This window comes from Cebus imitator, unplaced genomic scaffold (assembly GCF_001604975.1).
Source record: "Cebus imitator isolate Cc_AM_T3 unplaced genomic scaffold, Cebus_imitator-1.0 Scaffold53, whole genome shotgun sequence".
Taxonomy (NCBI): Eukaryota; Metazoa; Chordata; class Mammalia; order Primates; family Cebidae; genus Cebus; species Cebus imitator.
The window spans coordinates 5,308,636-5,336,607 of NW_016107368.1; the positions used below are offsets into that span (position 1 = coordinate 5,308,636).

The window sequence follows — 27,972 nt, forward strand, 5'->3', positions numbered from 1 at the left end:
AAAAAAAAAAAAAAAAAAAAATTAAGGGTTCTGGGTGCGGTGACTCACGCCTGTAATCCCAGCACTTTGGGAGGCTGAGGAGGGCGGATCACAAGGTCAGGAGATCGAGACCATCCTGGCCAACATGGTCAAACTCTGTCTCTGCTAAAAATACAGAAAAATTTAGCCGGGCATGGTGGTGCATGCCTGTAATCCCAGCTACTGGGGAGGCTGAGGCAGGAGAATCGCTTGAATCCGGGAGGCAGAGGTTGCAGTAAGCCAAGATCACACCATCGCACTCCAGCCTGAGTGACAGAGTGACACTCTGTCTCAGAAAAAAAAAGATTTAAGGGGTCATCTGGGGTCCCAGAGCTCCCAAGGGTAGCTGGAGAGGCCCACTGTGGCCCAAGGACTTTGTGACAACTCAAAACCCGCCTCCCACTTTATACTTTTAGGGACAAATCCAAGGAGCAGAAAGTGAGCAGTGTTCTGGTTTCCATGCAGCCCCGTCTGGAAAGACCCCCTACGGAGGCATCGCCCCCAGGCAGGCCTGGAGGTGGGGGAGGAGGGGGAAGGTCAGGGTCTTCCCGGTGTTTACCAGCCCCCTGGAGTCTCCTGCCCAACTGTCACCTTGAAGCGACACCAGCTAGGCCCGGCTCCCCTCCCCTGCTTCTGCTGTTTCCATGGGGACAGATGTCCTTTCTGCAGATCAAGCCACTGCAGCCCGGAGGAGGGAGCGGGGCTGGCCCGAGAGCCTGGCCCCCCTCAGTCTCTCAATCTTTGCATCTGCTGGTTTCTACTGTGCGGTTTTTATCTGCCCTACCTCGCTCTGTCTCTTATTCTCTGTGTTCTGGTCCCTCCCTATGGGAGATTCAGGCTCCAGCCCCAACTCTGTCCCCAAAACAAAGAGCTGGGGATGTCCTTGGCCCTCGAGGATTTCTTTCTTTTTTATTTCTATTTATTTATTTTTTTTAGAGACAGGGTTTCTCCACGTTGGTCAGGCTGGTCTGACCTCAGGTAATCTGCCCGCCTCGGCTTCCCAAAGTGCTGGGGTTACAGGTGTGAGCCACCACGCCCGGCCTGAGGATTTCTGTGTTTTTTTTTTTTTTTTTTTTTTTTTTTTTTGAGATGATGACTTGCTCTGTCCCCAAGGCTGGAGTGCAGTGGCGCAATCTTGGTGCATTACAACCTCTGCCTCCCAGGTTCAAGAGATTCTCCTGCCTCAGCCTCCCGAGAAGCTGGGACAACAGGCGCCTGCCACCACACCTGGCTAATTTTTTGTATTTTAGTAAAGACGGGGGTTTCACCATGGTGCCCAGGCTGGTCTCGAACTCCTGGACATAGGCAATCCGCCCACCTCGGCCTCCCAAAGTGCTGGGATTACAGACCCATCCGGTCTGGCCTATTTTTTTTTTTTTTCTTTTTTGAGAGGGAGTTTTGCTCTTGTTGCGGAGGCTGGAGTGCAATGGCACCATCTCGGCTCACTGCAACCTACACCTCCTGGGTGCAACCGAGTCTCCTGCCTCAGCTTCTGGAGTAGCTGGGATGACAAGCCTGCACCACCATGCACACCTAATTTTCTATTTTTAGTAGAGACAGGGTTTCTCCATGTTGGTCAGGCTGGTCTCAAACTCCCGACCTCAAGTGATCCGCCCAACTCAGCCTCCCAAGGTGCTGGGATTACAGGTGTGAGCCGCCACGCCTGGCCTCGTCCAGCGTTTCCATTACCCCATCGTTCCCCTCTCCAGGACCCTCAGGGCTCTCCTGCTGGGAGTCAGCGATCCCTTCTTCCCTCTGCAGCACAGAAAGGACACTAAGACAAACAATAACTTATTTATTTTCTAGGCCAGGGGAGGGCTTTGGGATACAATTCTGGGCCCGAGGACTCAAAAGGGGGCCGAGGGTCGCTGTCAGGGGGTCTGCGTGACCACGGGGTACAGAAGAGCCAGATGTTCGGCTCCCTGCACGGGCAGGGGGCGGGAACTGTAGTGGAGGACCAGCTCAGGCACGCTGGGGAAGGGCCCGCTGTGTTGGCCCAGCACCACCTGGTTCTCTCGGGTCCGTGAGAACTTCAGATGCAGGAACCCCTGGCTGCTCCTGGGGGATGAGGGAGAAGGGGCCTCCTGAGCACCCCAGACCCACCCAGAAAGTGACTATCCCCAAATCCACCTCCCACAGTGCCCAGGGCCTGGTGCTCCTGTATCCCCCAAATCCGGTAAACAGCAGTGTGGTGGCTGGTGTAGTTGCTCACATCTGTAATCCCAGTGATTTGGGAGGCCGAGGCTGTAGGATCGCTCCTCCAGGCCAGGAGTTTGAAACCAGCCTGGGAAACAGAGTGAGACCCCGTCTCCACAGGAAAACATTTAAAAATTAGGCACATGCAGTGGCTCACGGCTGTAATCCCAGCACTTTGTGGGTTGGGGGGCTGAGGCAGGCGGATCACTTGAAGTCAGGAGTTTGAGGCCAGCCTGGCCAACATGGTGAACTGTCATCTTTACTAAAATATAAAAATTAGGCTGGGCGCAGTGGCTCACGCCTATAATCCCAGCACTTTGGGAGGCCGAGGCGGGTGGATCACGAGGTCAGGATATCAAGATCATCCTGGCCAACATGGCGAAATCCCATCTCTACTAAAATACAAAAAATTAGCCGGGCACGGTGGCATGTGCCTGTAGTCCCTGTGGGCTGCGGCAGGAGAATTGCTTGAAACTGGGTGTCGGAGGTTGCAGTGAGCTGAGATGGCGCCACTGCAGTCCAGCTAGGTGACAGAGCGAGACTCCATCCCAAAAACAAAACAAAACAAAACAAAATTAGCTGGGCGTGGTAGTATGCGCTTGTAATCCCAGCACTTTGGGAGGCTGAGGAACGTGGATCACCTGAGGTTAGGAGCTCAAGACCAGCCTGACCAACATGGTGAAACCCCGTCCCCACTAACAATACAAAAATTAGCTGGGCATGGTGGTGGGCGCCTACAGTCCCAGGTACTTGGGAGGCTGAGACATGAGAATCTCTTGAACCTGGGAGGCGAAGGCTGCAGTGAGCCGATATTGTGCCATTGAACCCCACCTGGGTGACAGAGCGAGACTCTGTCTCAAAAAAAAAAAAAAAGAAGTAATAATAAGAGGCCAGGTCTGGCGACCCCTACCTGCCTATAATTCCAGCACTTTGGGAGGCCAAGTCAGGCGGATCTTTTGAGACCAAGAGTTTGAGACCAGCCTGGCCAACATGACAAAACCCTGTCTCTACTAAAGATACAAAGATGAGCCAGGTGCGGTGGGGTGTGCCTATAGTCCTTCATCGCCCAGGTTCAAGCAATTCTCCTGCCTCAGCCTCCAAAGTAGCAGGGATTACATGTAGGCACTACGCCTAATTTTTGTATTTTTAGGAGAGAAGGGGTTTCACCATGCTGGCGAGGCTGGTCTCGAACTCCCGACCTGAAGTGATCCGCCCACCTCGGCTTCCCAAAGTGCTGGGATTACAGGTGGGAGACACTGTGCTCCGATCCTATCTTGTGCTCTTAGATCTTGCCCTCAGACACCTGGCAGAATCTTAGGAGTGGTTTATAATTAGAATTTTAGGGATGAAAGTACAAACAAACAGGGTCTCGACCTAAAATGCTTACAGGTACACCCTGAAATTCTGGTTTCGGGTGGACACAATTGATATACCTCCATTTCTGGACTAGGAGAGTCCAAAGGAGTCTTGCACACCTAGTTCCTCATCTTACCCAAGTTCTGGACCTCCTCTATGGCTTCCACTCTGTCTTCATGTATACCTCCAGTGATGGGGGGCTCATTCTCACCAGCTAATGGCCTCCCTGGAAGCTCCACCCTTGCTCCTAGAAGTCCCGCCCTCTGGCCTGGAAGCCCTTCCCATTGGCTGCTGGAGCCACACCTTCCCACTCCCTCTGAATTAACCCAAAAGAGTGACGCATGCAGTCCAGTGACCCTTTGTCCCTGTGAGGCTGAGGTCTCACCTGAGAGACAAGGAGCAGTCCTGGGGGCTGGTCTCACTGAGCCGGACTAGGTAGCTGCCTTCCTTGCAGAGGGACAGGAGGTTCTCCGCATCCGCCCTATTCAGGGGGCCGTGGAACCACCTAGCGGTGCCAACAGGTATCTCATCAAAGGCTGTTGCCCTTCAAACACACGGTGGCTCTCGCCTACTGTAATCCCAGCACTTTGGGAGGCAGAAGCGGGAGGATCACCTGAGGTCAAGACCAGTCTCGCCAACATGGTGAAACCCTGTCTCTTCTCAAAATACAAAAAAATTAGCTGGGCAGGGTGGCGCGCGCCTGTAATCCCAGCTACTCAGGAGGCTGAGGCAGGAGAATTGCTTGAACCCAGGAGGCGGAGGCTGCGGTGAGCCGAGATCGTGCCACTGCATTACAGCCTGGGCGACAGAGTGAGACTCCCAATTCAAAAACAAAAAACAAAACAAACACACTCTGGGGTCTGCTGGGTCCATGCACAGCTGATGCATGGGCTTGTAACATCTGGGCAAATGAAGAAGGAAAATTCCCTTGGATTTTTCAAGAGGAGCCTGGTTATTGGCTGCACCTGACATGGATCTTCACAGCCTCCTTGGCAAGTTCAATCACTTTCACAAGAGCAGTGCTACATCTTATATCTCACCCACCTGTCCCCTTCTTTTCTTTTCTTTTTTTTTTTGAGATGGAGTCTCACTGTGTCACTCAGGCTGGAGTGCAGTGGCACCATTTGGGCTCACTGCAACCTCTGTCACCCAGATTCAAGTGATTCTCATGCCTCAGCCTCCCTAGGCCTCAGAGTTAGCCAGTTCTGCACTGCCCACTGAAGAGCTTTAGGGGTGACTGTGATAACATGACCTGGATTCTGGGGACTTGGGCACTCCCTCCGGGAGCTCCCAGGCTGAAAGGACACAGAGTCAGCGTCTCCCAGCTCATGTGCCGCCCCACAGCACGGAGTTGTGAGCCCACCAAACTCCTACGCCTCCCAGTTCCATCCTAAGAACTTCTGGCTGACAATGATTTCTGTCTCTTGGCTCTGAGGCTGTAAGCTCCACCCAAGTTAAGGAAGGAAATTCCCTTTTCTGTTTGAACCTGAGGCTCAGAGAGGTTAAGTGACTTGCCCAAGGCTACACAGCCAGGAGGGAGGAGCAGGGATTTGAACCCAGAACTTGATACCAGAGAGAAAGGGACCCCATCTGATTCTGTTTTGTGTCTAACTGAGTGTCTGGCACACAGCAGGCTCTGGTGCCCAGTAAAGATTAGTTGAAGAAATAAGTGGATGAATGAACTCAAGTTCCCCCAGTTCCTCTAATCTGGAGAAAACACTTCCACTTGATACACTGGAGTCTACAGCTACGTTCAACGGGGCTCTTCCACCTTCAGTGCCCCACTCACGGCTGTTTCTCCAGGGGCAGGGCTGGGTCCACTCGCTCCGCAGGCTGGGGGCTTCTGGGTGGGGGTCTCCGGAGCTCCTTGGCTGGGCCTGGAGTCCTTTCCCACTCTGGACTGTCAAACTGCACTGCAAGGGATATTTAGAGAGGAAAGAATCAAGTCCAGCCTCCCCTGGAGGGCGGGGCAGGGGCCAGCCAATGGACTATCAGTAGGAAGGCGGGGCCAGATTAGGCAACCTATCAGAGCCCAGGGGCTGGGCTTAAGGTAGGGGCAGGATTGGCCACAGCTGCAACCTATTGGCCTTCAGAAGAAACAGGTGTAGTCATTCATAAATCTGGGAGCAACAAGCACAGGGGGCGTGGCTAGAGGGGGTGGGTTCGAAGTTTCCAGCTAGGGGAACTAAATGCCTAAATCTAGTCCTTAAATCTCTTCTGGGGTTCAGCCTAGACTGAGGACAAGTCCTAAAACTAGAAAATCACCCCCAATCTACAGATAGGGGGACAAAGGCACTGAGCTCCGAATAGCCTCCCAGTCATAAAACTTTGGGGGCAAAGCCGTGTTTGCACAGCTCTTCCTGGTCCAAATTAGTTTATTTTTTAAAGCTGATTTTATAATTATCCCTTTTACAGAAAAGAAAACTAAGGCTCAGAGGCTTGTCCAAGCTCATCCGATTCAGCTAGAAACCGACCTGTGGTTCACTACTAAGAAATGCTGGTCCGGAGTGATCCCAGCACTTTGGGAGGCCGAGGCAGGTGGATCACCTGAGGTCAGGAGTGGGAGACCAGCCTGGCCAATACAGTGAAACTCCGTCTCTCCTAAAAATACAAAATTTAGTCAGGCTTGGTGGCGGGAGCCTGTGATCCCACCTACTCAGGAGGCTGAGGCAGGAGAACCACTTGAACCTGGAAGGTGGAGGTTGCAGGGAGCCGGGATCGTGCCACTGCACACCAGCCTGGGAGACAGAGTGAGACTCTGTCTTAGAAAACAAAAGAGAAGAAAATTCTACCCCCACCACCCCCCACACCCTATTCCAAAAGCAAACCACGTTCCCCTTCCTGCACCACACTCAGCAAGATAAGTAGGTTCTATTCCACTCTAAAAAGTGTTTGCATTTCCAAGGAAGATGCAAGTTGTCTTGGAAGAAAGAATTTAGGACTATCAGTCATTCACACTCTAGTGAGAATTAACAAACTACCAAAGTGGCAAGTGACTGGACTCTACTTAGTACATGGAAACAGGAGACATGACCAGATGAGGAAATGCAGGGATGGGGCACTCAGATGTCAGGGTGTGGGTCTGAGAAGCACCTGCAAACGCCCTGGAGATGTGGTCTTTCTTCCACTCCCAGGGCTGGTCATACTCATCTGCTGGCCGTTCGTCCTCCTGGGGCATCCGGCTCTGCCGAGGCTTCTGCCCAGAAGGGGGCTCCTCTGCTGTCTCTCGGTCCTGTTCCTCATAAGGGGTGTCATAGAGCTGCACCCCTCTGCCAGGCAGTTCTAGGACGCCGGGGACACTGGTCAGTTCCTGCTCCCATCTGGGACCCTGCCACCTTCCCCCAAGCCCTGCCTACTCACCACTCATAACCCGCTGGGCATCATAGGGCTCCATGTACCCATCATCTGGGGGTGCAGGATGAGGCTGGGCATCAAAGGGGTCTGAGTACTCTGTGTCAGCTTCCAGCTGCAGAGGGAAGGAAGGAGGAGGGGACAAGAACTCAAAAGGGGCACCCCCACCAAGTGATGCTGCAGCTCTTGCCTGCCTACAGGGCCATCTGACACCTCTCCAAGACTTTTGATTTTTATTTATTTATTCAGAGATGGAGTCTCACTCCGTTGCCCAGGCTGGAGTGCGCCCGCCACCGCACCTGGCTAATTTTTGTATTTTTGGTAGAGATGGGGTTTTGCCATGTTGCCAGGCTGGTCTTGAACTCATGAACTTAAATGATCCACCTGCCTTGGCCTCCCAAAATGCTGGGATCACAGACATTAGCCACCACACTGGCCCAAGAGTTTTTTTTTTTTGAGATGGAGTCTCGCTCTGTCGCCCAGGCTGGAGTGCAGTATTGCAGTCCTAGCTCACTGTCACCTCCACCTCTGGGTTCAAGCAATTCTCCTGCCTCAGCCTCCTGAGTAGTGGGGACTATAGGCACGGGCCACCACGCTTGGCTAATTTTTGTATTTTTAGTAGAGACAGAGTTTCACCATACTGGCTAGGCTGGTATCGAACTCCTGACCTCATGATCCGCCTATCTTGGCCTCCCAAAGCGCTGGGATTACAGGTGTGAGCCACCATGTCTGGACTTTTTTTGTGTGTGTGTGAGACAAGGTCTTGCTCTGTTGCCCAGGCAGGAGTGGAGTGGTTCAGTCATGACTCACTGCAGCCTTGACCTCCTGGGCTCAAGTGATCCTCCTGCCTCAGCCTCCGGAGTAGCTGGGACTACAAATGTGCACCACCACAACTGGCTAATGTTTTGATTTTTTTTTGGAGAGTCAAGGTCTCACTCTGTTAGCCCAGGCTGGTCTTGAACTCCTGGACTCAGGCAATCCTCCCACCTCTACCTCCCAAAGTGCTGGGATTACAGGAATGAGCTGCTGCACCTGGAAGCCTGGGTTCAAATCTTAGTAAGCTAGAACACTGTGAGACCTTGGGGAAATAACTGCTTTTCTGTGAGCCTCAGTTTCCACTTCTGCAAAATGGGAACGTAGTGGTTGGAAGGGCAGAGTCATAGGGAAGGTGTTTACGTGTCCAGGAGGGGAGGAACTCACTCAGATCTGTTTTAGGAAAGTCCCACCAGGTTCAAAGAGGAAGGGGTGCTGAGGGAGGGGACTGGGGGGGCCGAGAGGATGGCCATGGAGGAGGAGGACCCAGAGACCAAGGAGGGTGGTCGGAGAGACATGAGGACAGCCAGCATTATGTATTGAAAAGGGACAGATATCGGCCAGGTGTGGTGGCTTATGTCTGTAATTCCAGCACTTTGGGAGGCCGAGGCGGGAGGATCACCTGAGGTCAGGCGTTTCAGACCAGCCTGGCCAACATGGTGAAATCCCATCTCTACTGAAAATACAAAACTTAATAGGAAGGTTGGTAGGTGCCTGTAATCCCAGCTACTTGGGAGGCTGAGGTAGGAGAATTGGTTTGAACCCGAGAGGCAGAGGTTGCAGTGAGCTGAGATCCCACCACAGTACTCCATTCAGCCTGGGCGACAGAGGGAGACTCGACTGTGTCTCAAAAAAAAAAAAAAAGAACAGACCTCCCCAAGCAGGTGGAGGACTGGGAAGGGCCTGTCTGGTGCCCCTGTCCCCTCTGTGATCACACATAAAACAAGCTCTCCACGATCCAGGGAGCCCAACCTGAGCCTCCTCTCCACCTAGTCTCCTGGGGCCACCCAGCCACGCACCTCCTCCCCGGGGCCGCGCAGAAGGGCCTTGGCTCTGGCCATATACGCAGCCTCGACCTTGATGAGCCGGTGCTTGGGAGAGCCATACTTAGCATCTCTTGGGTTCTTGGAGTCCCCTGGGCCCGCGGGGTCCAGCTCCAAGCGGCTCTCCGCTGTCCTCATAGGGATCCTTGAAGTCCAGGCTCTTCTGCTCCGGGTAGGCCCTCAGGATGTCGCTCTCGGTGTAGTCCGGGGTGGGCGGCTGCGGAGGGGGTGGGCGGCTGCGGAGGGGGCCTCCGACCGCCACAGCTCAGGTAGTCCGATGGCCACTTGGCCATTTGGGTGCCGATCACTCCCAATCCGGCCACTGTCAGAGGGACCCACACATGCGCTTCTCCGGGCCCCTTTCCCCAGGGAGGAGGAGGAAGAGGAGGAGGAGAGGAAGAGCAGGGAAAGAGGAGAAAGGTCAGGTGCGCCCTGCGGCGGGGCTCTGGATGGATAGAGGGAAGGAAAAAGTGAAGGAGGGGGAGGAAAAGGAGGTGACGGAGGAGGGAGGAGGACAAACCCACCTTAGTCCGGTTGGGGAAGCACCGCGGGGAAAGGGGCGCCCCGCAGGGCCCTGAACGCCTCTCGCTGGGGGTCAGGGCGAGGGGCATCCGCAGAGAGGCGCGGAGTTTCCGAGGGCAGCGAGGTTCCCTGGCGCGGCTCGGCCGCCCGCCGCCTCCGCGAAGCTCGGGGACCCCTTCCTGGGTTCCGGAGATCTGGGCTAGCGCAGCCTACAGACGCTCCCGGCCCCTTGCCCAGCCTGGACGCCGGGGATCTCAGCGCAGCTGGCTGGCTCCCCAGGCGCGCGGGCGCCGCGCTCAAAGTTGGGGCGCCGAGGCGGTGACCCCCGCGGGAAGCATCCTTTGTCGCGCTCCTCTCGACTCAGCGGGGAGCGCCAATCCCGGGGCCACCAGCAGGGCCGCTTCGATCCGGCCCCAGCCACCCGCACAAAGATAAATAAGAACCTTCTACAATCCCCTTTCACGCTTTCGGAGAGTCTTTCCCCGCCGCCGCCAGTGGGCGGCCGGGAGGTGGGACGCTGGGGAGGAGGCGCGCGAGAGCAAGGCCAGGTTCCCACCAGCCGCGGGCCGCGTCCGGGGCAGCTGCGTCAAGGCTCCCCAGCCTCCCCTCCTCCGTGTCCCCCGCCTCTCCCCTCCCCCTGCGCTCCCCTCCCAAGTGACTGAGACCTTCAGCTGTTCTGGGGAGGGAGGGAGCCGCTGCCCGCCGAGGGAAGGGGGGCCGGGGGCGGCAGTATCCGGGGCCGAGGCCAAGGCAGCTGGACACTGACCCGGACGCCCGAGGCTGGTCCCAGTGAGCGCGGAGCGCCGGAGATGGGGACCCGCTGGGAGGGACACAGCTGGGGAGGGGTAGATGGAGGGCAAGGGGAAATTGACGGGGAAATGGAGGACTGGACTTGACAGCCAGAAGGGGTGACAGCCAGCAGATGGGGGTGGGAATGGTCAACATGGAATGTCGAAATGGAACCGATGTCTGGGGATGAAACTGACCAGGAGAGTGGGGGTGTGGAAATTGGTGGAGAGGTCACTGGCTGAATTGATATTGACTCAGCGAGAAGGAAGAGGGGGGCAAAGGAAGGGAGGATGGGGATCGGGCTTCCTGTCCTCCAAGAGGGCTCTGCTCTGCACCGCCCCCCTCCTAACCCACTCCGGGACTAATTGCGGGCAGGGGGAGGGTTTGGGGCAGCTGGCCTGGGGAAGGGAGATGGTATCTGTGTCTGGAGCCTGTCCTGACATCTGTCCCTTTCTGGCTTCTGGGAGGGGGGGTGAAGAGGGGCAGAAGTGAGAGGGGTCTGGCCTGTCCTGGCTGCCTGTTGTCAGCGGCCCTTGTCTGAGGGTAAGAGTGAGAGGTTTTGGGGGTGGTAGAGAAAAAGGGGGCCACTGGCCAATTTTCCAGGGCAGAACCGATTTTTTTTTACCTTCCCCTTAAGGGGGCTTGCCCAGTTCCTCCTAATGGCTGGAGTGAGAGAGGGGTGGTCAGGAAGGATGGGACCCCAGATTCTCTCGTCTTGTGGCCATCCCCATCCCCCTGGTTGGTACAGGTTATAGCTTGGAGGGGACAGTTGGAAGACAAGAAAGAAGTCAGAACCAACGCTGCTATGACTGGGCCTCCTGGCAGGACCCAGGGCTGGGGGCTGGGTCTGTCACTTGCTGAGTCTTGGTTTCCTTATTTGAAAGATGTGGTTTCTACCAGGAAAACCCAGACAGCTTGAGGAAGGATCCCAGCAGAGGGCAAGTTAACACCCAGCTTTCTCATTTTACCAATGGGGAAACTGAGGCACAGAGCCGGGAGGGACTTATTCAGAGCCAATCCACAGCTCATTCTGCCTGGACATAGCCATGGGGACTGGCCTTGGTGGCACTGGAGTCTCTCTCTCTTTTTTTTTTTGAGATGGAGTCTCGCTCTGTCATCCACGCTGGAGTGCAGCAGCCCGATCGATCTCTGCTCACTGCAACCTCTGCCTCCCAGATTCAAGCAATTCTCCTGCCTCAGCCTCCTGAGTAGCTGGGGTTACAGGCACCCACCGCCACACCGGGCTAATTTTTGTATTTTTAGTAGAGACGGGTTTTACCATGTTGGCCAGGCTGGTCTCTAACTCCTGACCTCAAATGATCCACCCACCTTCGCCTCCCAAAGTGCTGGGATTACACACATGAGCCACCGCGCCCAGCCTGGTGTCTCTTCAGGGAATCAGCTCTGCAACTCCTCTCCAAGATGAGCTCCATTTTCCAGATGGGGAAACAGACCTGGAGCCAACAAGGCAAAGCCCCTGAAGGCTGCAGACATCTAGACCCTTCTGTTCCTCCCTTCCCTGCACTGACTGTGTCCTCCAACACAAACCTGTTGAACTCCTTTCTCTTTCTGGAAGTGCATGGCCACCCCCACTTCCGCCCCACCCTATCTGATCAGTGATCATCCCTGACTAGGCATCGTACCCTTGGGGCTGCCAGGGAGCACAGCGTGTAATTGTCTTGCTTTCTGTCAGCTGCAATGCAATTCCGGGGCAGGGGGATGAGCTGTTGACAGATCTCATCAAATCCGACTCATCTCCCTGCCGGATAGAACTAGATATCTGAGGTATAAATAGTTGAAAGGGACCTTCTAATTACAGTCTGTGTTAGGAATAGTAATTAGAGGCCCTGGGACCAGAATCAAACAACGTTTGACTTTCCTGTGCATTGGAGCTGGCTTCTCATGGGGCTTCCCCTCACCTTACCCCAAGGAGGGGAGTGGGGAGAAGCTTGCAGGGAGGGGCAGAAGGAGGTAAAGGAGAAAGAGATCCAGGCTGGAGGTCCGATCACCTTGCCCTGTGACCTTAAATCAGCCGTATAAACTCGTGAGCTTGGGTTTTCTCTTTTTCTTTTCTTTTTCTTTTTTTTTGAGAAAGGTCTCACTCTATTGCCCAGGCTGGGGTGCAGCATTGCAATCATAGCTTGCTGCAGCCTCAACATCCTGGGCTCAAGAAATCCTTCCATCTCAGCCTCCTGGTAGCTAGGACTACAGGTGCACACCACCAGACCCCGGTAATTTTTTGTTTTTATAAAAACAGTGTCTCCCTATTTTGCCCAGACTGGAGTGTAGTGTTGCAATCACAGCTCACTGCAGCCTCAACATCCTGGTTTCAAGCAATCCTCCCATCTCAGCCTCCTGGTAGCTAGGACTACAGGTGCACACCATCACACCCAGCTAATTTTTTTTTATAGAGACAAGGTCTCGCTATGTTTCCTGGGCTATTCTTGAACTCCTGTCTTCAGGCGACCCTCCTGCCTCCCTAAGTGCTGGAAGTGTAATCCCAGCACTTTCCAGAGTGCTGGGATTACAGGCCTGAGCCACCGCCCCTGACTGTAAGCTTTGGATTTCTGGCCAGGAGAGGAGGGAAACCAGGGAAGGCAACCAGGAGGTGGTCATGGAGTGGGCAATAACAAGGAGGTGGGCTGGACAGCGGGACCCTCCTTCCCCAGCATTCACAGTCTGAGAGGCAGTTGATGGGGGACTCCTCCAGGGTGGATGGGGCCCAGGGAACTATCCTCCAGAGATTCTTCCGGCTTCCAGAATCCCAGGCTGTCAGATATTGGCTGATGACAAGGATGTTTTCTCACCGGGTACATGAAAGAATAAGCTCCTGTTAAGCGCTTACGGCCAGGCACTGATTTTGGTTCTTTTTGTTTTGCTTTGTTGTTTTTCGTTTGTTTTTGAGGCTGAGTCTAGCTAGCTCTGTCACCCAGGCTGGAGTGCAGAGGCACGATCTTGGCTCACTGCAACTTCTGCATCTCGGATTCACGTGATTCTCCTGCCTCAGCCTCCCTAATAGCTGGGATTACAGGTGTGTGCCACCCTGCCTGGCTAATTTTTATATTTTTAGGAGATACGGGGTTTCGCCATGTTGGCCAGGTTGGTCTTGAACTCCTGACGTTGTGATCCACCTGCATCAGCCCCGCAAAGTGCTGGGATTAGAGACTTGAGCCACCATGCCTGGCCTCGTTGCTTTTTTTTTTTTTTTTGATATATAATTCACATTGGCTGGGCACAGCGACTCATGCCTGTAATCCCAGCACTTTGGGAGGCCGAGGTGGGCAGATGACCTGAGGTCAGTAGCTCGAGACCAGTCTGGCCATCATGGTGAAATTCCATCTCTACTAAAAATACAAAAATTAACCAGGCGTGGTGGTGAGCTCCTGTAATCCCAGCTACTCCGGGGGCTGAGGCAGGAAAATCACCCGAACCCAGGAAGCGGAGGTTGCAGTGAGCTGCAATTGTGCCACTGCACTCCAGCCTGGGCAAGAGAGCCAGGCTCCTTTTCAAAGAAAACCCAAAAAACATAATTCACAGATCCCACCATTCACCCATTCACAGTGTAAAATTCAGGGTTTTCAGTGTGTCCATGAGGTTGTGCAACCATCACTGCTATCTAATTCCTGAACATTTTCCACACCCCTCAAGGAAACCTCAAATCCAATTAGTTGTCACTCTCCATCTCTCCAAATCCCCTGCTCCTGGTAACCACAAATCATTTCCTGTCTCTGTGGATGAGCCTGTCCTGGACATTCATAGGGATGGGATCACACACTGTGTGGCCTTCTGTGTCTGGCATCTTTCACTGAGCTTGATGTCCTCAAGATACATCCACACTGGGGCTTGTGTTTTTTTCTTTTGAGATGGAGTTTTCCTCTTGTTGCCCAGGCTGGAGTGCAATGGCACGATCTCGGCTTACTGCAACCTCTGCCTTCCAGGTTCAAATGAACCTGCCTCAGCCTCCCAAGCNGCCAGGTTGGTCTTGAACTCCTGACGTTGTGATCCACCTGCATCAGCCCCGCAAAGTGCTGGGATTAGAGACTTGAGCCACCATGCCTGGCCTCGTTGCTTTTTTTTTTTTTTTTGATATATAATTCACATTGGCTGGGCACAGCGACTCATGCCTGTAATCCCAGCACTTTGGGAGGCCGAGGTGGGCAGATGACCTGAGGTCAGTAGCTCGAGACCAGTCTGGCCATCATGGTGAAATTCCATCTCTACTAAAAATACAAAAATTAACCAGGCGTGGTGGTGAGCTCCTGTAATCCCAGCTACTCCGGGGGCTGAGGCAGGAAAATCACCCGAACCCAGGAAGCGGAGGTTGCAGTGAGCTGCAATTGTGCCACTGCACTCCAGCCTGGGCAAGAGAGCCAGGCTCCTTTTCAAAGAAAACCCAAAAAACATAATTCACAGATCCCACCATTCACCCATTCACAGTGTAAAATTCAGGGTTTTCAGTGTGTCCATGAGGTTGTGCAACCATCACTGCTATCTAATTCCTGAACATTTTCCACACCCCTCAAGGAAACCTCAAATCCAATTAGTTGTCACTCTCCATCTCTCCAAATCCCCTGCTCCTGGTAACCACAAATCATTTCCTGTCTCTGTGGATGAGCCTGTCCTGGACATTCATAGGGATGGGATCACACACTGTGTGGCCTTCTGTGTCTGGCATCTTTCACTGAGCTTGATGTCCTCAAGATACATCCACACTGGGGCTTGTGTTTTTTTCTTTTGAGATGGAGTTTTCCTCTTGTTGCCCAGGCTGGAGTGCAATGGCACGATCTCGGCTTACTGCAACCTCTGCCTTCCAGGTTCAAATGAACCTGCCTCAGCCTCCCAAGCAGCTGGGATTATAATCGCCCGCCACCACACTCTGCTAATTTTTTGTATTTTTAGTGTAGATGGGGTTTCACCATGTTGGCCAAGCTAGTCTTGAACTCCTGACCTCATGATTCACTCACCTTGGCCTCCCAAAGTGCTAGGATTACAGGTGTGAGGCACTGTGCCTGGCAATTTTTGTAGTTTTTGTAGAGTCAGGGTTTCTCCATGTTGCCCAAGCTGGTTTCCTGCTCCTGGGCTTAAGCAATCCTCCTGCCTCGGCTTCCCAAAGGGCTGGGATTACAGGCATGAGCCACTGTGCCCCGCCAGCTCTGCCTTCCTTAACTCACAGTCTGATGGCAGAGACATGGCCTCACCCACAGAAGCCCCCAGTCTGATGGAGGAGTTGTGGCTCTGGCTTCAGGGGCTTCCATTTGATGGGAGAGATATGCTCCTACCTTGAGGAGTTCCCAGTCTGATGAAGGAGACACAAACCTATCTTCAAGAGTCTCCAGTCTGATGGGGGAGGCAAGGTTCAACCTTCAAAGGCCCCCTGTCTAATGGAGGAGACATAACCTTGACTTCAAGGGTCCCAGAAGAATGGAAGGCATAGGCCTGCCTTCAAGGGTTCCCAGTCTGATGAGGGAGGCGTAGACCAAACTTCATGGATCCACAGTCTGATGGGGAAGCATGTTCTAAATTTCAAGGCCCCCGGTCCAACACAGGAGGCATGGCCCTAACTTACAAGGTCCCAGTCTGCTGGAGGAGACATGAGCCTTCCTTTTAAGGGCCCCTGTCTGATGGGGGAGGCACAATCCAACCCTTCAAGGACTCCAGACTGACACGCAGGCACAGCCCAGCTCTTGGAGTTGCAGCGGAGCCTGGTGACCAAAGGTGTATCCTCGGAGCCTTGAGATTCAAACCCAGGCCCTGTCCTTCCCTCACCCTGGAGGTCAGGGAGCCTCCGTTATCTGTAGATGGGGCAGCAACAGGGCGTGTGCCCGGTGGGTGTTTGTGGACCTAGTGGGTGTCACCCCATTACCAGATAAAGAAACAAGCTCAGGGAATCCCACCTTCACGTTGGAACTGACAAAAGCTGGGGAAATGGTGTGGCCCCTCTTCTGTAAGCCCAGGCTGGGGCAAGCAGCCGGCTCCAGCAGGAGGTGCCCCCATCGCCCCTCCTCCCCATCCCTCTGATGTGCTCAGGCAGCCAGGCAGCCCTGGAGGAGTTGGTGGAGGAGAGCTGGGACCAGGGCTGACGGCTCCCAAGACAGGATGACAGACACGGGCTGGTGGGGAACAGGTACTGTCAGCAGGATGGGGCAAGGGCAGGCTTCAGAGGATGAGGGAAGGCGGCCCTGGGAGGTGGGGCAGGGAGGGGTCCCTCTGCTGATCAGCAGGGACAGAGCCTGATGCATGGCTGTGCCCGCTCCTCTACTCCCTCAGCCCTGGGAACCCCAACAAGGGAACTGGGGACCCAGAGCAGAACTGCTGATCAAACACAGGGTGAGAAAACAAAGCTTCCCGGGGGGAAAAAAAGAAAGAAAATTCCAGTCGCATATGAAAGAGTGGCTGTGTGTGTGTGTGGTGGGGGGAGGAGGTGGAACCTGGGGTTCCCTGAGCCTGGTTCCTCATTAGGGAATGGGGTGATGACCACTCAGCTCATTTGTGAGCACCTACAACATACCAGGTGGCTTTGGGGTGCTGGGATGCAGGCACTAATCTTTTTGAGATGGAGTCTTACTCTGTCACCCAAGCTGGATGGGATGCAGTGGTGCAATCTTGGCTCACTGCAACCTCCGCCTCCCAGGCTCAAGCAATTCTCCTGCCTCAGCCTCCTGAGTAGCTGGGATTACAGGCGCCCACTACCACGCTCAGGTAATTTTTGTCTTTTTAGTAGAGACGGGGTTTCACCATGTTGGCCAGGCTGGTCTTGAACTCCTGACCTCAGGTGATACACCTGCCTCAGCCTCCCAAAATGCTGGGATTACAGGCATGAGCCACCGCACCCGGCCCAAATACACTTCTATTGTGTATAATATACCCATTCTGTGGTGTTCTGTGAAAGCAGCACAAATGGACAAAGACACAAGCTGCTGGCAAGGTCTTTGTAGGTAAGAAACTGAGTTGTCTTCTGGCCAGTAGCTGTGAGGGACTGAATTCTGTCAAAAACCATAAAGGTTTGGAAGCAAGTCCTTCCCCAGTTGAGCCTTCAGACACCCCAGCCTGAGTCTCAGCCTCAGTCTCTCAAGTAGCACACGCCACCACACCCAGCTAATTTTTTTTGTTTTGTTTTGTTTTGTTTTTGAGCCAGAGTCTCGCTGTGTCACCCAGGCTGGAGCGCAATGGCGTGATCTTGGCTCACTGCAACCTCTGACTTCCAGGTTCAAGCGATTCTCTTGCCTCAGCCTCCCGAGTAGCTGGGATTACAAGTGACTGCCACAACACCTGGCTGATTTTTTGTATTTTTAGTAGAGACAGGGTTTCTCCACGTTGGCCAGGCTGGTCTCGAACCCCTGACCTTAGGTGACCCAGCTGCCTTTTCCTCCCAAAGTGCTGGGATTACATGTGTGAGCCCAGCAGATTTTTGTATTTTTTGTAGAGACAGGGTTTTGCCATGTTGGCCAGGCTGGTCTGTAACTAATGATCTCAAGTGATCTGCCCACCTTGACATCCAAAAGTGCTGGGATTACAGCCATAAGCCATCGCACCCGGCCTGGCCTCTGTCTTGATAGCATTCTTGCTGGATCTTAAAGCAGAAGACCTGATGATACCACACTGAGCACTGTTGTTTTTAAGTTACTCAATTTTGGTATAATTTGTTATGCAGCACCAGAAAACAGAGGGAGAGATGGGCAATAAACACCCCCCAAGGCATCCCCTCTGCACCCCCTTAGAACTCACTTACCTGCTTTATTTTCATTGTCATCATCACCACCTTTGGTATACATTAACTTTATTTGTAAAACTTAATACATAAAAGGTTTTTTTCTTTCTTTCTTTTGGATGACCTGAAGATTCGTGTACATAAAAGTTTTTTGGCTGGTGCAGTGGCTAACTTGCAATCCCAGCACTTTTGGAGGCCGAGGCGGTGAATCACTTGAGGTCAGGAGTTCGAGACTAACCTGGCAACATGACGAAACCCTGTCTCTTATTTTTACAAAGTGCTGGGGTCAGTCACCGGCAAGCCTGGTGGCTCCTGCCTGTGACCCCAGCACTTTGTAAAAATTCAAAAATTAGCTGGGTGTGGTGGTATGTGCCTGTAATCCCAGCTACTCTGGAGGCTGAGGGAGGAGATCACTTGAACCTGGGAGGTGGAGGTTGCAGTGAGCCAAGATCATCGTGCCACTGCACTCCAGCCTGGGTGATAAAGTGAGACTCTGTCATAAAAAAAAAAAAAATTAAAATAAGAGGGAGTGTCAGAAGTGGGAGCTCAACTTTGTTTCTGCCAAGTGCTCAGGGAACATCTGATAACACAGGTTCCTTCCTTCCCTCTGCCAACTCCTTGTGCTCCCCCTTCCGAGGAGGGCCTTCCCAGGCGAGTCCCATCCTTGTTGAGTAGATAGAGCTCAGCCCCTTTGAAGGCAAATTGTAATATCTTTTTTTAAAAAAAATTAATTATTTTTTGAGATGGAATGTCACTCTATTGCCCAGGCTGGAGTGCAGTGGCATGATTTCAGTTCACTGTAACTCCTACCTCCCAGATTCAAGGGATTCTCCTGCCTCAGCCTACCGAGTACTGGGACTGCAGGTGCCCACCATCACACACAACTAATTTTTGTATTTTTAGTAGAGACAGGGTTTCACCATGTTGGCCAGGCTGGTCTTGAACTCTTTACTTCAGGTGATCCACCCACCTTGGCCTCCCAAAGTGCTGGGATTACAGACGTGAGCCATTGTGCCTGGCCTGTAGAATGTTCTAAAAAGAACAATATGAACCTTCTTTGAGTAGGCAGTTCCATTTCTGGCTGTGTGTTCTAAAGAGGTATTTGCCCACATTCATAGCAAAATTATGGGGAATGAAGCCAATGTCCCCAGTAGGGGAAGGCTGAACTCTGGCATAAATAATGGAATGGTATGCTGCGCTTCAAAAGCCTGGACCCCAGCTGGGTGCGGTGGTGGCTCATGCCTGGAATCCCAGCACTTTGGGAGGCCAAGTCAGGAGGATTGTTTGAGGCCAGGAGTTTGAGACCTGCCTGAGCAACATAGTGAGACTCTTTCTCTACCAAAAAAAAAAAAATTAGGCAGGTGTGGTGGCTCTGCCTCTAGTCCCAGCTACTTGGGAGGCTGAGGTGGGAGGATCATTTGAGCCCAGGAGATTGAGGCTGAAGTGAGCTGTGACTGAATCACTGCACTCTAGCCTTGGTGAGAGAGCCAGACTACAACACAAAAAAAAAAAAAAAAAGCCTGATCAGGAGCTGTGGCATGCGTCTATAATGCCAGGACTTTGGGGGTTGAGGCAGGAGGGCTGGTTGAAGACAGGAGGTTGAGTCCAGACTGGGCAACATGGGCAGACTCTGTTTCTCAATGGGTTTGGTTTTTTTGAGGCGGAGTCTTGCTCTGTCGCCCAGGCTGGAGTGCAGTGGCGTGATCTCGGCTCACTGCAATCTCAGCCTTCCGGGTTCAAGCGATTCTCCTGCCTCGGTCTCCTGACTACAGCATGCACCACCACACCCAGCTAGTTTGTTGTATTTTTAGTAGAGACAGGGTTTCACCATGTTGGTCAGGCTTGTCTCGAACTTCTGACCTCATGATCCACCCGCCTGGACCTCCCAAAGTGCTGGGATTACAGGCATGAGCCACTGCACGGGGCCTCAATTTGCTTTTTTTAAAGAAAGAAAGAAAAAAGAAGAAGAAGAGAAAAGAAAAAAGGCCTAGATCGTAAGCCTGGGCACACTCAGTCGACAACTAAGTCTAAAAATCTGGGTAAGGCCCAGTGGCTCCTGCCTGTGTGAGGCCGAGCACTTTGTGAGGCTGAGGCAGGAGGATCGCTTGAGCCCATGAATTCAAGATCACCCTGAGCAACATGGCGAAACCCAGTCTCTCCTAAATATACAAAATTTAGCCAGGAATGGTGGCACACACTTGAGGTCCCAGATACTGGTGAGGCTGAGGTGGATCCAGGGAGGATCACCTGAGCCTGGGAGTTCAAAGCTGCAGTGAGCAGATAATGTGCTACTGCACTCCAACCTGGGGCAACAGAGTGAGATCCTGTCTTAAAAAAAAAAAAAAAAGCCTCTGTGGGCTGAGTGTGGTGGCTCACACCTGTAATCCCAGCACTTTGAGAGGCCAAGGCAGGTGGATCACGAGGTCAGGAGATTGAGACCATCCTGGCTAACACGGTGAAACCCAGTCTGTACTAAAAATATAAAAATTAGCTGGGCATGGTGGAACACACCTGTAGTCCCAGCTACTTGGGAGGTTGAGGCAGAAGAATCGTTTGAGGCAGAAGGATCGCTTGAATTCAGGAGATGGAGGTTGCAGTTTGCTGAGATAGCGCCACTGCACTCCAGCCTGGCTGACAGAGCGAGACTCCGTCTCAAAGAAAAAAAAAAGAAAGCCTCCATGGAATAACCCTTGAATTATGCTAACAGAGGCCTTGTCCTGGGGCCTCCTCATCAGACTCCAGGAGAGAGAAGGGGCCCAGGTTGGTTGGCAGGTTTCCTTTCATTGGTTCCAGACAGTTAGTGGAAAGAAGAGATGAGGCCATTTAGAGGCCAGTGGGCTCGCCCCAAGCCCCAAATGCCGCCACCCTGAGGTAGTATTGGAAGCTGAAACCCCAGGAATGTCGCAGACCTAAGCACAGTGACAGATCGGGGCAGGAGGAGCAGGGGTCCCTGAAAATACAGCACATATACACCATGAAATACAATGCAGCTGTAAAAAAGAATGAGTTCATGTCTTTTGCAGGGACATGGATGAAGCTGGAAACCATTATTCTCAGCAAACTAACACAGGAACAGAAAACCAAACACTGCATGTTCTCATTTGTAAGTGGGAGTTGCACAATGAGAACACATGGCCACAGGGAGGGGAACATCTCATACCGAGGCCTGTCAGGGGTAGGGGAAAAGGGAGGGAGAGCATTAGGATAAACACCTAAAGCATGCGGGGTTTAAAACCTAGATGACAGGTGGACACCTGCAGCAAACCACCATGGCACATGTATACTTGTGTAAAAATCCTGCATGTTCTGCACATGTACCCCAAAACTTAAAGTAAAATTAAAAAAATATTTTAAAAAAGATCAGCCTGGGCAACATGGCAAAACCCTGTCTCTACGATGTACACAAAATAATAATAATAATAATAATGATGAACTGGGAGTGGTAGCACACACCTGTACTTCTACCTATGTGGAAGGATCACATGAGCCCAGGTGGTCAAGGCTGCAGTGAGCCATGACCATGCCACTGCGCCCCAGCCTGGAGAAAAGAGTAAGACCCCATCTTGAGGGAAAAAAAAAAAGAGGAAGAGGAAGGTAGGAGAGTCAGGAGAGAGATTTGAAGATGCTACACTATTGCCCACAGCTACTGAAGTTGGAAGAGGGGCTGTGAGCTAAGGAATGCAGGCAGCCTCTATAGAAGTTGGACAAAGCAAGGAAACAGCTTCTCCCCCAGCATCTCCAAAGGAATGTAGCCCTGACAATACCCTGATTTTATCCTAGTAAGATGCATTTCAAACCCAGACCTCCAGAACTTAAAGATAATAAACTTGTGTTATATTAAGTGGCTAAGTGAGTGATAATCGGCTACAGGAACCACAGAAAACTAATATAAAAACTAAGAGGCACAGTCGTTTCCCATTATCCACAGTGTGGCTTTCACAGTTTCAGTTCCCTGTGTACATCCCAAAAATATCAGATGGAAAATTCCAGAAATAAAACATTCAGTTTTCATTTGCATGCCATTCCAAGGAGCGTGATGAAATGTTACACCATCTCAACTTCCCCACCTGGGGCCATCAATCTCCCTTTGTGTAGCCTATCCTCACTGTCTACACTACCAGTTCTGTCCGGCACTCAGTAGCTGGCTCAGCTATCAGACTATGGCAGTATGTGCATGGGGCAGCAGCGGTGGCATCCCTGGACACTGGCCCCAGTAGCATGGAACCCAGGACCAGATACAGCCGCAGTCAGCCCACACGTGTGGGAGGGCAGGAGGCGCTCAGTCACAACTCTGTGGCTGCACAGTGGCCAGCACCCACACACATGTGCTCTGGGCCAGAGCCAAGGAAAAGTGGACCGTAGGGTGGGATGGCGGGATGGCAGTACACTCCGAGATCCTCATGCCCTCGGGGAGCAGCCCTGCCAGAATCTGTCATGGGCTCAGCCACAGCTGCCACCTGGAAATGGCACAAGTCAGTATCAGTGGCAACCCCTAGCCCTGTTCTCCCCCACAAGCAGCAGGAATCCCAGGGCCAGATGTCACCATGGCGCCTAATTTAGGTGGTCGGCGGCGCAGCTGCAAGGGGGCAGAAACTGGCCCTCAGCCTCATCCCAGGGGCTGCAGTGGGCCCAGAGCCCGCAACCCCATGCTCTGGGCTTGGGCAAAGGAAGCACGGACCTTAGGGTGGGGGGAGGTGCCTTGGGCGACTCCCAGGCTGTCTGAGACCAGCCCTGAGGCCTCCCGTGCATTCTGCTTCACCTGCCATTTATAGATGGCATGTGGCAGCAGTGGTGGCAACCCCAGATCCTGCCTGCCTCCACCAGCAACATGGACCCGAGGGCCAGACCCTGCTGCGGTGCCTAAATCAGGCCTCGAAGCAGGAGGAGGACTGGAACTGGCGCCCAGCCCCATGCCAGTGGCTGCAGGGTACCCTGCGCCCACAACCAGCGCCCTGGACCAGGGCCAAAAAGGAAGACAAGGAGGAGGGGAACTGGCGCTCAGCCCCACCCCCAAGGCTGCACAGCACCCAGCACCCAGACCCTGCACTCTGGGCGGGGGCAAGGAAGATGGACCCTAGGCGGTACACTGCGCAATTCTCGGGCCATCTAGGGCCAGCCTCTGCCTTGGGCTCAGCTGCAGCTGCCACCTGCACACGGCTATGCAGCAGCCACAGGGACAACCACTGACGCTGCCCGCCTGCTCTACTGCAGTAAGGATCCCAGGGCCAGAAGCCTCCACAGCTCCTCACACAGGCAGTTGGCCCTGGTGCAGCAGGAAAGCAGGAACCGGCCAGTTGGCCTCGAGGATCGAGCGGCTGCACAGCACCCAGCGACCACCACCCGTCGCTCTGTCCATAGGCCAAGGAAGAGGGGCCCTAGGCTGGGAGGGCAGTCTGCTGGACGGCCCTCGGGTCTTCTGGGACTAGCCCTGCCAGCCGACGCCATGGGCTCAGCCGCCCCTTGCGGATGGTGCACGTCAGCAGCGGTGGCAATCCTGGACATGCATGCAGTGGCCAGCAGCACAGAACCAGGGGCCAGATGCCACTGTGGCCCTAACTGAGGCAGTGAAGCCCCAGCTGCAGGAGGGCAGGAAGTGGCGCTCAGCCCCATTCCAGTGGCCGCACAGTGTAGAGACCCACAGCCCAGCACTCAGGGAGCCACCAAAAAGGCACGGATCCTAGGGTGGGAGGGGAGTATTCTACGACCCTCAGGCCTCACTCAGGTCTGGAACCTGCACTGCCACCCTCTGCCACGGGCTCAACTGCAGCTGCCACCTGCACATGGCGCGGCAGAAGTGGTGGCAACCCCAGCTCTGCCTGCCATAACCAGCAGCAGTAGGGGACCGAGGGCCCGAGGCCGCCTCAGAGGCTGCCACCTGGCCACCTCTGCACCCTGTCCCTGCCCTGGTGGCAGCCAGCCATGCTCCTACCTCTCCGGTGCTCTGCAGTCTCTGTCCCTGCCACCCACCGCAGCGAGGCGAGCCGTGGTGCCACAGGCTCCAGCCTCCAGCATGCGGCAGATGGCTCTTTCTTCTCCTGGCATGGAGCAGCTGGGCGGGCAAAGCCAGAAAAGCCTAGAACAGAACACAGAGAGTGGTAGTGTTAGACCCCCACCTTGTCATGCTGACCACTGGGTGGCATGGGCCAGTTTCAGTGAAGGCACTCACACCCACCCTCCAAAGTCCACAGCATGTCTTTTTGGCCCGAACTGGCTAGGGAGTGGAGACTGGAGACACCATGGTGCCTGGGCTTCCCACTCCATAGAAACCACTGGGACCACCCAGGCTGTGCTCGGGAAAGAGAAGCAGCAGAAACTCAGCCCCGGCCAGCCCTCCCCACCAATGTGCTGGTTCCCATTCCTGAGACCTCCACCCACAGGGCCCTGTCACCCCATGGTGTCTGCTACTGCATGCCTGGGCATCCTTGGCAGTCTCTGCAACACAGAATGTGAGGGCTCAGGCCTGGGAACCATGATGGGTCTGGGGGCCCTGCTGTGATCAGGATTTTCACAGAAACATGTGCCCACCACACAGGAGGAGGTGGCCCTTTAGAGTTTAGAGTCCAGGGAGAGGAGGACCACTCCTCTCTCAGAGACCACCACTGTCACTGAAACCTTCAATGCCTGCCACCGGCAGTGCAGCTTCTGACAGAGCCCCTAACCTGCTGCCACTGGCAGTGTAGCCCCAGGATAGTGCCCACACCCCATTCCCCACCACCGGCAGGGTAGAACGTGATGGCAGCCCCTAACCTGCCCCTGCCTTAGACACTGCAGCACTCAATGGCACCCACAAACCAACCCCCTGCCATGGGCAGCACAGCCCGGGATAGCACCCTAACAGGCTCCCTGGGGTGGGCAGTGTAGCCCCAGATAGCATCCCCAAGCAGACCCCCGCCACAGGCAGTGGTGCCCCCATATGGCACCCAAACCAACCCCCAACTGCAGGCACTGCAACCCTGAATAATGAGTGCCCTAACTCACTCCCCGTCGGGAACAGTGCGGCCCTGGATAGCACCTCCAACCAACTCCCTGCCTTGGGCAGTGCAGCCATGGAGAGCACTCCAAACTCCCTCTCCACCTTGGGAAGCACCACCATGGCTAGCTCGGGTAGCCCGATAGCGCACCCAACCCGCCCCTGCCACAAGCCATGCAGCCCGGAATAGCACACTCACCCTGTGGGGACTGTCCCTGCCAACCATGTGACCAGATCCTTTGAGGCCCCATGTGTTCCCTGCCAGCACCTGGGCCTGGAGCCACAGATGTGCTGTGTGACCCAGGCCAGCCCTTGCCTTCGGGGTCCCCCTCCGTGAGAGTGGCCCTGGCCACTTTTGGTTGTAGCGGTCACCAGACTGCGAGGACCCTGGTTACAGCAGCGGGCAGCTTGTGGATCCTGCACTTTCGAACTTATGTTCATCTTCCCTGATTCTTCTCCCACCTCCCACCCTGGGCCTAAGGTCCCCTTTGCTGGTTCCTGACCACAGAGTCCCACCAGAGGGGCAGGCAGCAGCCCTGGGTGCCCCTGACACACCAACCTCACACTCATTAGTGGGCTGGGAGGCTCGTCCTGGAGGCTGCTCTGGAGAGTGAGTCGGGACACCAGACGTGAACACAGGGGTGATATCAAGGCTGAGCCACGTGCTGGTGGGGCCCCAGTCCATCCCAGAACAAGCAGGAAGGGAAGGGTCTGGGGAAGATGCCATCTCTTCCCCACCAGGAGATCCGGGAAGGAGCTGTCCCGCCTCTGACCCAGGGCCAGTACAGGACAGCCCCACATTCTCAGGCTACCATGGGGCAGGGAGGCTGCTGGGATCCATCACTCCTCCAGCCTGAGGGGAGCCTACCACCCCCTCAGTCCGTGAGGCCCCTGCAGACCCAGCCCCTGCAGCAGCACAGAAGTCACCTTAGTGAGAATGGGGAATGCAGTCAGCCGGAGCCCAGGCGGGGTCTCCATAGGGTTTACTGTCCTTCAAAGGCTCTGGGTCATGATCCAGTTTGGAAACCAAACAAAGTGGGGGGACAGGGAGAAGAGGGGGTCCTTCATGTCCCTGTCAGCCTCCTCCAGGCCCAGCCCTTCTGGAAGTCGCCCTCAGGAGGAGTGGACGCGGAGCCCTTTCCTGTACCCTAGCATGGCATATGCAGAAGCCAACACCTCTGCAGGGAAAGCAGGTGTATTGGGAACCTCTCCGTGGAAGTCATGAACACATGGGGGCTGTAATCACCCACGCGGGACAGGTTTGTTCTGTAGGTGTCCAGTTTTATTTGAGTAGAACCCACTGTCTCCCCGAGGAGAGGTGTGAGAAGCCTGGTCTGGTTCAGCAGGACCTCAGTTCCTGCGGCTGTGGATGGGGCCACCCGAGGTGCTTGCCACCTATGGCCTGTGGTGGTGGTGACCAGCTGGGGACACAGGCTTCTTGGGACGTGGATCCAATTGCTGTCTCTGCTGCCCAAGTCCAGAGATCACCGTGGTTGGAGCCGGTGGCCGCTGCTGGTGTGGAGGGGAGCTGTGGGGGCCAGGGCATGCTGTCGAGCCACACGGAAGTCCAGCCAGGCTGGAGGCACGTGGGGGTGGAGAGAAGGCCGCGGGCCCACGGGGCTGTGGTGAAGGAGGAACAAGCGCATGTGGCCTGGGTGCAGGGCGTTTTAGGGGAGGCAAGGGCTCTGGTGGCCTGGTGGCACTCAGGGTTGAGTGTGATCCCAAAGGCTCTGAGGAGGTCGTCGGGCCTGGTGACAGGGTGGAGGCCAGAGGAGCCGGGGAAGCTGGTGGGGACAAGCTGGCAGGAGGTGGGTCTTGCATACATTTCCCATGCAGCTGGGGGCCTGAGCAGGCACTGGTTTGCACACGTCACCCAGAGGGTCTCCACCTAAGGGCACATGGGAGCCGCCCTCACCCGAGAGCTTCCTTAGGTGGCTGCAGGAGACAGCAGGCACAAGCTGCAGCCAGGGGCAGGGGGTCCAGAGGTCGGGAGGGCTGGCACCTGGGGCCCATGGCCCTCCACCTCCCCCATGGCTGACTTCACAAAGCTCTGCCTACAGTTTACCACCACTTCTTTATCCTCCTGTGTCACTTTTTCAGTCTCCTGGATTGTGATCTTCTCCCTTTGTTGTCCGTGAACCCTTCCAGGGATAGGTGGGGACATCTCTCTCTCCCCCACCTCCATTGCTAGAGAGGGACCAGTGGCAGCTGCTGGGGTTTCCCTGACCGTTTTGGTTGTCGGGAACTGTGGCTGGCAGCTCTGGGTGGTGAAGAGCTGCTTGCTATGAGAGGTGCAGGATCCTTGCACTGGGTCTCCTTCCCCGAATCTGTAAGCCTGAGGAGCTGGGCAGGTGGCCTTTCCCCTGCACCTGAGAGGCCGCCTTGTCTGGCCAACAGGAGCAGCGGGGAACTGGGCCAGGGAGCACTGCTGGAGCTGGGCCAGGGAGCACTGCTGGAGCTGGGCCGGGGAGCACTGCTGGAGCTGGGCCAGGGAGCACTGCTGGAGCTGGGCCAGGGAGCACTGCTGGAGCTGGGCCAGGCTTTCCACCGGGAGGGACGCCTCCTGCAGGGCTGTGTGCAGGGCTGTGTGCGCGGTGCACTCCATGGCCCTGGGAGTGGAAACTCATTGCAGGTACCTGGGCCTTGTCAGTCCTGTTCGATTCTGTCAGGCTCCTGCTACGGACATTTTCCTTTAAGGTCCTGGGACTGCAGTTGAGGGAAGCGAGGTTTCCCTGAGTTTCCAGGGGCCTCGAGGTGGATGCTGCTCCCGAATTCCTACAGGGGCCTCGTTTCTTCTTCTTCTGCCCCTGGGTCTCTACTGGATCGTCCACCTCCATGGGTTCTTCCGGCCCTTCTTCTGCCCTCACCCCCGTCTTCAGGATCGGGGCCGGCACCTGCAGCGAAGGCAGTCGCAGGGGAAACTTCAGTCTTAGAGGAGGGATCCTCACCGTGCTTTTGCCTGCGAAGTGGTGTGGAGACAGCACGGGTTTCTCCCTTGAGGGGGGCCTCCAGACCAGAGGAGGCAGGTCCCGCAGTTGGGCGCTCGAGTTCGGGATATTCCAGCTGACTGGAAAACAAGGCCCGAGACGTCGCTGACGGTTCCAGAAGAATCGGGAAGCGTGTAGGGCTCCCGGGGCCGGCACACACGCAGGAGCTGCGGGGTGAACCCGGCGAGCCGAAGAGTCCGCATGGACAAGAGGACACCT

At 54.8% G+C, this 27,972-nt stretch overlaps 2 protein-coding genes across 2 annotated transcripts in view; one reads left to right on the plus strand and one right to left on the minus strand.

Annotated features, from left to right (window-relative positions):
* TMIGD2 (transmembrane and immunoglobulin domain containing 2) overlaps positions 1 to 1,796 on the plus strand; it is a 14,508-nt gene extending 12,712 nt beyond the window's left edge. The window contains exon 6 of the mRNA XM_017528209.2: positions 1,780 to 1,796. Coding sequence (XP_017383698.2) covers positions 1,780 to 1,796 — 17 coding nt within the window. The remainder of the gene's footprint in view (positions 1 to 1,779) is intronic.
* Positions 1,797 to 1,798: 2 nt separating this feature from the next.
* Positions 1,799 to 9,070, minus strand: SHD (Src homology 2 domain containing transforming protein D). Its single transcript, XM_017528431.1, is given in 8 exon segments — positions 1,799 to 2,076; positions 3,956 to 4,075; positions 5,360 to 5,483; positions 6,664 to 6,852; positions 6,931 to 7,036; positions 8,754 to 8,906; positions 8,908 to 9,006; positions 9,008 to 9,070. Coding segments are annotated over 8 exon segments (1,041 nt in total). The 3' UTR covers positions 1,799 to 1,889.
* Between the last annotated feature and the right edge of the window lie 18,902 nt (positions 9,071 to 27,972).